This window comes from Poecilia reticulata, linkage group LG4 (genome assembly GCF_000633615.1).
Source record: "Poecilia reticulata strain Guanapo linkage group LG4, Guppy_female_1.0+MT, whole genome shotgun sequence".
Classification (NCBI taxonomy): domain Eukaryota; kingdom Metazoa; phylum Chordata; class Actinopteri; order Cyprinodontiformes; family Poeciliidae; genus Poecilia; species Poecilia reticulata.
Genome location: NC_024334.1, coordinates 2,379,830 through 2,388,604, shown reverse-complemented (window position 1 = coordinate 2,388,604; position 8,775 = coordinate 2,379,830). Strand labels below are relative to the sequence as shown.

At 40.5% G+C, this 8,775-nt stretch overlaps 1 protein-coding gene across 2 annotated transcripts in view; it reads left to right on the top strand.

Annotated features, from left to right (window-relative positions):
• The first annotated feature begins 1,285 nt into the window (after positions 1-1,285).
• The window catches only part of LOC103463095 (putative gamma-glutamyltransferase YwrD), a 16,251-nt gene continuing 8,761 nt past the window's right edge, over positions 1,286-8,775 (top strand). Inside the window, exons 1-4 of one of the 2 annotated variants that reach the window (XM_017304222.1) lie at positions 1,286-1,534; positions 2,612-2,765; positions 2,846-2,999; positions 3,454-3,660. In XM_017304222.1, the coding sequence (XP_017159711.1) occupies positions 1,435-1,534; positions 2,612-2,765; positions 2,846-2,999; positions 3,454-3,660 (615 nt within the window). In that variant the 5' untranslated portion in view covers positions 1,286-1,434. The remainder of the gene's footprint in view (positions 1,535-2,611; positions 2,766-2,845; positions 3,000-3,453; positions 3,661-8,775) is intronic. The other variant, XM_008406261.2, reaches the window with a different exon arrangement.

Genomic DNA, 8,775 nt, shown 5'->3' with positions numbered 1-8,775 from the left:
GCTGGGTTAAGTTTTTATTTACTTTTTACTCCGTTTTAAAAAGATTATATATCTTAAACTTGGTTCTCACTGCAAACACGTCGCATTTTAAAACAAAAAAAGGTTTAAATAAAAGCACAAAAGTAACTTTTTCTAAAAATAACTGACAGTTTTATAGACTAATCCAACACCTGTTGACTGTTGGAAAAAGAGAAGAAAAAAGGGAGCTGAGAAGCTGTAAAATAATTTGTTAATTATTTCTGTACATTGTTCTTAAATTGTAGTCGGGGTCCAGAGTTGATACTTTGGCTGCCTAGAATAACTGCAATCTGGATTTAGTTTTATTTAAAGGATACTGTTGTATAAAATTCACATTTTGTGCTTTCATTTGGGTTTTAACTGCTTCTGAAAATTACCCAAACACTTAAAGAAAATTGTACGTCTTTTTTAAAAAAAAATTTATTATTATTATTTTTTTGTTTCTGGAAAATGATCTGATTCAAACTTCTGAATGCAACGTCACAAATCAGCAGCCACTGCCCCTCACCTAGTGACCCCGGGGAAGCCCAGCCCTGTTACCTAGCAACCATAGAAGCCCACCCCGTTACCTAGCAACCGTAGAACCTTCAGCACGTTTAAGTTCAGCTGGTTTTACTGCTGTGTAAAGACAGTTCTGTTGATTCTTTTTACATCTTATATTAGAATATGGATCTGAATATGACGCCAAATTCAGTTAATCTCTGTTCCAATTCCAAATATAGAAAACCTGTTGCTTTGAGCAGGATAATGGAAACAACAAGGCTAATGTCTTTGAAACACTGTAGCTACATGTGTATTAAAGGAAGTTGTATAATATGCAAAGAGAGATCAACTGTTTTTATTGCACCTGTAACTAATATTCCAGGTGGCCATTTTGGATTTTCTGATGATTTCGCAAAAGTAGTCTTTTTTTTTTTACAAGCAAAATTTAAAATGTCTATTGAATTTGTGTTAATGAGGCTCGTTTGGCAAATTAGAAATAATCTTTAGCATTTCTGATTTAATCAGAAGTGGACAGAGGACACAAAAACTATACTCAAGTAAGAGTAACACTACTTCAACTACTCAAGTAAAATAAAAAGCACCCAAGAAATTACTGAAGTAAGAGTAAAAAAGTATTGGTAAAAAGACTGAACATCAATGATTTAATATTTTCAGACGGACCAAAATATTAATGTTAAATAATAATATTAAATATATACATTTTAAAAATATGTCTCACTCAGTGATTTGAGTTACTTGTCAATTTATTGAGCTTGATATTAGGCAATCGATGTGTTCTGCGCTCCTCTTTTCTTCCAGCTCAACACGATCAATTACAGAATAATCGATCAGAAGTTGAAAGTCCGCTTCGGTTTGTCTTATTTTCTGCATTTTTGCGCTGTTTTCTCGGTCTCTGCAGGAAGCTGCCGCGGTATGAAAACCCACCTGCCTTTCTCCTCTCGCCGGTCTCCCGTGCTGTGTTTGCACGGCTGCGTGGCGTCCAGTCAGCCGCTGGCCTCAGCCGTGGGTCTGGGTGAGTGAGTGAGTGGGAGGGAGGGTGGACAACACGTTATTTTATTTATTTATTTATTCAGTTCTGTGTTTTTAATTTGGTCGTGACTAATAAAATCTGAAATGCATGCAACATATGAAGAGGACTGCAGTATTCAGAGTTGGCTTCTTTATGAACAAAACACGCAGGGAGAGCTGATTAAAGTATTAACCGCTGAAAACTGGACTTTACACGCTTCTGAAGGAGCTCAGCTGCCGATTCAACTTTAAAGCTGCAGTATGTAACTTTAAAAAAATATTTTTTTACATATAGAAATTGTCACTATGCCATGACAGTATGGTATGAGACAGATGATTAGTGAAAAACTGAATTTCCCATTAACAACCAAAAAGAGGCGGGACTTAACGCTGTCAATCTCTGCCAAATTTCAGCTAGCATAGAATGTTATGAATGCCAGGGCTAATTAGCATGGTCATCAATGACGACGGTTAAAGGGTTTTTCTGTAATGGTTGGCTGTTGTTTCTCCGTCATTAGCACATTTAGCAGTGAGCATACACATGTTAAGACCCGCCCCTTCGCTCTGATTGGTTGTTCTTGGTCGGGAGCGGTGCATGTCACAGATTATCTGTCTCATAACAAACTTACGTTTTACCTAGTTTCTTGTGCAAATATCTTTATACACTTGAATTAAGACAAAATTAATTTAAATGTAACTTTTAAGCAACACATAAAGACTTTTTTTAGGAAAATAATCCTATAATATTGATGAAAAACTACTAGTTCCACTTAAAACATTTTCCCATGTTGTGGCAATGGAACTAGTACTTTTCATTAAGGTTACTTAAAACAAGCTCCTATATCTAGCTTAAAATATATTTGTCAGTTACCTTTGTCTTATTTCAAGTGTACTTAAATGTTTGGATTGGAAACAAGACCAAAAGTACTTGGTAGGATTTTGTCTTTTTGTTCTAGAAAGTAACTTGTAATAACAGAAGAATCATCAAACATTAACCTAAGGAATAAGGATTATGTTTTTGGCAAAGACCTGCAGGAATCCCATAAACCATTTACTGTCCTGGGTCTGTTTTTGCGCCCAGATGTGCTGAAGTGTGGCGGGAATGCTGCAGATGCGGCCGTTGCCATGGCAGCGGCTCTGGCGGTAACGGAGCCATGCAGCACTGGACTCGGAGGCGACGCCTTCTGCTTGTTCTACGATGGGAAGACTGGAGAAATCCGAGGGATTAATGGCAGGTTGAGACTCCTCTRTCGGGTTTTTTCTCACCCCGATGATGTTGAGTAACTATCTAAGCTTCAGCCATGTTTCTCCTCAGCGGTCGTTCATCTCGAACTTTGACCCTGGACTTTCTGGAAGGACTCGGCTACTCAGCAGAAGCTCCTCCTTCGGTGTTTGATGCTTTAAATGTGACTGTCCCTGGAGCTCCTGCTCTCTGGTGCGACACTGTCCAGTTGTTTGGAAGCCAAAAGGTTYGTCTGCTTTCCTAGTCGCCATGTTTTCTGCAATAATCTGGTAATTAAAGCCCCACTTAGCAGAAATTTAAAGGACATCACCGCTTTAAAAACTACAATTTTGACACAAACAGATCATAAAAACAGAAGAGAAAATCCACCTTGTTTGTGAATTGAAGTAAAAATAAAGTTTGAATTTTGAGTTTTTACTGATCCTTGGATATATGAAAACATTCCTCAAGTCAAGACAGTTTATTTCTCACAAAAAAGAAGCTAAATTAATTTAAGGTGCGTCTTTATCTAAAATTACAATAAAATCCACGTGTTGCACTGACACAGTGCAACACGTGGATTTTTTCAATGTATAACTGCTATAAAATAAAAACTCTGCGCGTGTTAGTGACGCTGCATAGGTTTACCAGTGTGTTCCTGCGCCGCTCTGCTTCCTGTAAAACACTTCCTGTTTCCCTAGCTGTCCTTGCAGGAGGTTTTGAGCGGAGCAGCGACCCTGGCAGAGGAGGGCTTTCCGGTTGCCGAGGTAACGGCGCACCGCTGGAAAAATTGGGCGGCGGCTTTGGGCGAGTCGGGGAAGGAGCTGGGGGCGGACCTGCTGATCGGCGGCCATCCACCCAAACACGGAGAAGTGTTTAAAAACACTGCAATGGCTCAAACYATTAAGGTAAATCCCTGAAGTTAATCAAAACAAACATTTTGACTGTTTTATGTTTTGTTTTCTTAACATCCATACATCTTTTTGTAGAAAATGTAAAGCTGATATTTGCATTTATTATAAAAAAAAAAATAGCTAAAAAGGAGAGAAACACTGGGAATTTAAATGAAAGGGTGTTCAAAGTGCGGCCCCGGGGCCATTTGTGGCCCAAAAATTTAATTTGTTCAGCCACAAGTTAAAAATGTAAAAAAAAAAAAAGAAATTTGGAAATTCTCTGTTTCCTTTTAATAAGACAATGTCTTTTAAAAAATAGTTTACTGCTTATCAGGTAAAACAAAACAAAAAATCACAATAATTATTTTTTTGATTTTCAATTTAATTTAATGAAAATGTGTCCCACTTGTAGTTTAAATTTTTCAGTTTTTAAAAAGTTTGGACACCAGTGGTCTACAGTCATGAGGTTAAACTCATTTTAATTTTGGGCCACATCATAATTATAAATGTCCTTAAAGGGCCGGTTGTGACAAAATGTATTGATTAAACTCAATTAACAAACTTTAAAATAATATTAATAATTATGAGTACTTCTTAAAATTAAATATTATTGAACATCTTTTCACATAATTATTTTACCAGAGACTCTTGTGGAAACTCTCTTTTAAAAGAGCATTTTTTAAAATAAAATCTATGTTAACTTATGTAATATCTGGCCAATTTTGAGGATTAGGTTAAAAATATTTAATATTTTTGTATTCTATCAATTAGACCCGAGGAAGATTAATATCTGCGGGCCACACAGAATCAATCCACGGGCCGCACATGGCCCGCGGGCCGCACTTTGAACAACACTGCTTTAAACTATCTGCAAACTGTTTTAGAAAAGCATATTTAGGCAGAATGCTGACTGAATGTGGCTTAATTTTATCTTTTGTGATTTTTATCACTCTTTCTTTCTAAAAAAATAACTTTACCTTCCCTTATTCAGACTTGTAACCTTTATTTTGAGTTTTTATGTAATGCAGTATTTATAAACCTCCCGTCATTTTTTCTGTCATCAACTCTTCAATAGAGGTAAAGCTGAGGTCACGTTATCAGGTGCGTTATCACTTCTGAAGGAGGAATTCCTCATTTCAATGGTGTCCTAAAAATCTGCATTATGTAACGCCATAAAACTCTGCATACACCCGTAGCACAAACAGAACGTCACGTTGCAGAGAAAGAAGAAACAATGGGAATGACCTCACCCTCAGTGATGGCGGCAGTCACTCCATGATGAAGCCAAATGTGTCATTTCCTTGCTCACTCACACTTGGACGCAGCCTCTGATTCACCCCATTGATGAAAATGTACAAAGGCAGACAGAAGCATGACTTCACTCTGACGATTTAACAGTGTTTAGTCACCTGAGTCGGTTTGACGGGGGAACAAAATTGCAACATTTGTTACATTTTCAGCTGCTGCGGTTCTTTCACACTGCACTGTCAAACTAGCCTGGAAAACCCGTTCCCGTCCTCGGCTGTGGGGGCGCTGCAAAAAGAGCCGCTGAAGGAATCGACACAAAAATCTCTGAAGACACTGAGCGCAACTTCCTTCGTAGCAAAATGTAAACAAAAATGGAGTGGCATCAGATTGTATTGGTTGTATTGGTTGTTCTTGGTGAAAAACAAGGAGCCGTTTCTGCTGCTACAGCTAGCTTAGCACATTTGTCATGGTTATATTTACCCAGAATGCAGTGCGCTGGTTCAAAAGCTGCCTGCTATAGGATTGGTCTCCAGTCAGCTTGGTGTTCACTTCAACCGAACCGAAACCTTGGTTTGTAGGCGACCAGAATTCACTTCCTTGATCCACATCAGTGTTTGATTAAACTAATATTAAACTTCATGTTTTTTGGTGTCTGGAAAATGAGCCGTTTCAAAAACTTCTGAAATGTAACATCACAAATCAGCAGATACTCGCTGTAACCTAGCAACCCCAGTAGAGCTCCAGGACATTTGTTCAGCTGGTTTTACCGCTGTATCCGCTGTACAATGGCTGCTGGATAGAAGTGTTTTGTTGTTGACTTACTCACACTCGCAACCAACAACAAAGCACTCGCTGCATTCTTGTTGGTTGTGCAGGAAGCTCTATTTCTGCTTTTCGAAGACGTACAGTTGTATAATTGCCCATCTGTTTTCATGTTCATGTCCAAGACTAAACTTTGAGTTGGGGGGCGTGGCCATCATCACCTTATTTGGACGCCCTAAAACAACAACTCATTCTGAAAGGAGCTGAAAATACTCAAACATTTCTTTTGATCTAATATGATTTTCTGTAATGAAATGTAATGAACATGTTTTGTTTAGAAATAAAATAACAAAGCCTCTACAGGCCAAGTGAATAAACATTTGTTGGTAGTAATGGTGAACCCACTATACTATCATGTTCAATTCAATTAATAATAATTATCATGTAAATTATGCTTAACATATAATTGTAAATCAGTCACTTATCATGCAAAATATACTTAACATATAAGTGTAAAAAAAGTCACAACATCGGCGCTGCAGAGCGATATTGCACTGCGCCTTTAAATGCAGTATTCTCTCGTATTCACAGCTGTGCTGTCTCCCACAGCGCTCTGACTGCCTGACCAGGGTTTCCCCCAGTGAGGATGGCGGCCCGCCATCCTTTACTAGTGCCACCGCCAGGCTAAGCCTTTCTTGTTCATGTTCTTAGGGGGAAAAAAAAACTGTTGCTCTGAACGCTTCACTGGCGGAGCAGATTTAGTCCTAAATGCATAAACTATATGCATTTAGGACGCAGATGAAGACCAAAGTGACATGGACGCTTCTGCCAACCTTGTCAGTGGCACTTCAGGTGTCTTGACAAGTTTGGCAACTTTTACTGATGAAGATCCTGTGGCTTTGGAAAGAATCTGTGGACTCCACTTGGAAACTTGTCCAGGGGACGCAGACACTGATGTTTGTACAAGTGCTGATGTTCCCCTTGACAAAATGGACCTGGCCGTTGAAACGAGCTGTGACAGCCAGGAAGATGCGATAAATTTTGAACAAGTCTATGAGGATCCATTGGTAGAAGAAGCTTCTTCTGTTGATGGAAACTCAGAAGACAGAGTTCAAAATTACGCAGACCATTTTGAAGGCATGAACGCTGCAGATATGGACGTCGCCTCTAAGGAAATYCCTTCTTCTAACACAACTGCTGATAATGTTGTGGCACATTTTGAAGAAGTTTCTGAGCATTCTTCAGAAAAACAATCATCTTCAGAAATTCTCACAGAAGATGACATTGAATTCTTCGAAAATTATTACAGGAGGGTTATTTCCTCTAGGAGATCATCCATCCTGGGATATTTAAATCTGGAGAATTACGTGCCACCTTTAGAGAGAATTTCTGAGTGTTCTACATCAGATGAAATGTATTCAGAAGAAAGCTCAGAACATGATGTTCAAATTGAGCCACAACATCATGAAAGCAATGATGTTGAAGAAGTGGATGTTTCCTTTAAGGAAGTCCCTTCTGAAAGCAGAAATGCCGGAAATTTTAGGTCACGAGTTTCCAAGTGGCTTCACCAGCTAGGCCGTAGGTTGGCAAATCTCCTACCAAGGAGAAAAAGCTAACAATCGCCAGTTCACATTGGGCACCTTTTTTGGAGTTGTTGGAGGGGTGCTGGAGAGTGTCACTCCAAGAGATTTCTTTGTTCTGCTGGGGGATTTCAACACTCACATGGGCAATCACAGTGAGACCAGGAGGCTTGTGGTTGAGAGGATTGGCCACCCTGATCTAAACCTGAGTAGTGTACTGTTATKGGACTTCTGTGCTCATCATGGACTGTCCATAATGTACACCTTGTTCAAGCATAAGGATGTTCATATGTGCTCGTAGCACCAGGACACCCTGGCCACAGTTCTATGGTAGACTTTNAGGACACCCTGGCCACAGTTCTATGGTAGACTTTGTTGTTTCCCATCTGAYCTGTGGCTGTATGTCTTGGACTCTTGGGTGAAGACAGGCAGAGCTGTCCACTGACCACTCCCTGGTTGGAAGTTGACTGATGATGGGGGAGGATGCCAGTCAAACCATAGAGGCCCAAAAGTGTTGTGAGGATCCTGGCAGAGTCATCTGTGAAACAGAGCTTCAAATTTCGCCTCTGGAAGAACTTTGAACACATTTTGGAGGAAGTGGATAGAACATCGCCCCCACAGAGTCGTTCCCCAACTCCATTGTCAATGTGGCTTATCTGTGATGTGGCCACAAGATTTTCTGTGCCTGTTTTGGGGACAACTCTAAAATCAGCTCGTAGGCACCAGACGGGAGGGATGCTCTCAAGCCAAAGACAGAGAACTATCAAATCTTTTTGGACTGACACCCTGGAAGCAGCTGATGGATACTGGCAGTCCAACTGGCATGCAGCTCGGGTGGTCGCTAAGGAAAAAACTCGGGTGTAGAAGAAGTTCCCAGAGCCCATGGAGAATGACTTGGACAGATCATCTTAAATTGCGTTGTAGGTCATGAGGTTGACATAGTGGACCCATGACAAAAACACAAAATCCAGGCAGCACAGGTGAACATAGGCAAGGAGCTCAGATGCTGGTAGCAACCTGTTAACAGGACAAAGACAATGTTGTGACACAAAATGATGATGGTATTGACAAGGACCCGATATGGAGAAACAGACACAGTTTGGGTTAAATACACCAGGGATTAATCAAGAGGAAACAAGAGACAGCTTGAGACACCTAAGGGATAGATGATTGGACAAACTCCCATGCACGGGACCTTTACGACCGATCCAACTCTCACTGAAATGAGCTCGACTTACTGCTGGCAATCCGGACCAGACTCTGACACCGGTCAGAGTCAGGGAACCTGACAGCATCTATCAAAGGGCCTGGTACCCCATATTCCCAGAGGACCCCCCCATAGGACTCGCCGAGGGACGCGGTTGAACGCCTYCTCCAAGTTCACAAAWMACACGTAGACCTGTTTGCCGAACTCCCACGCACCCTCCAGGACCCTGCTGAGGGTGTAGAGCTGGTCCAGTGTTCCACGGCCAGGACGTAAACCACACTGCTCTTCCTGAATCCAAGGTTTGACTTTCCAATGGACCCTCCTCTCCAGGAC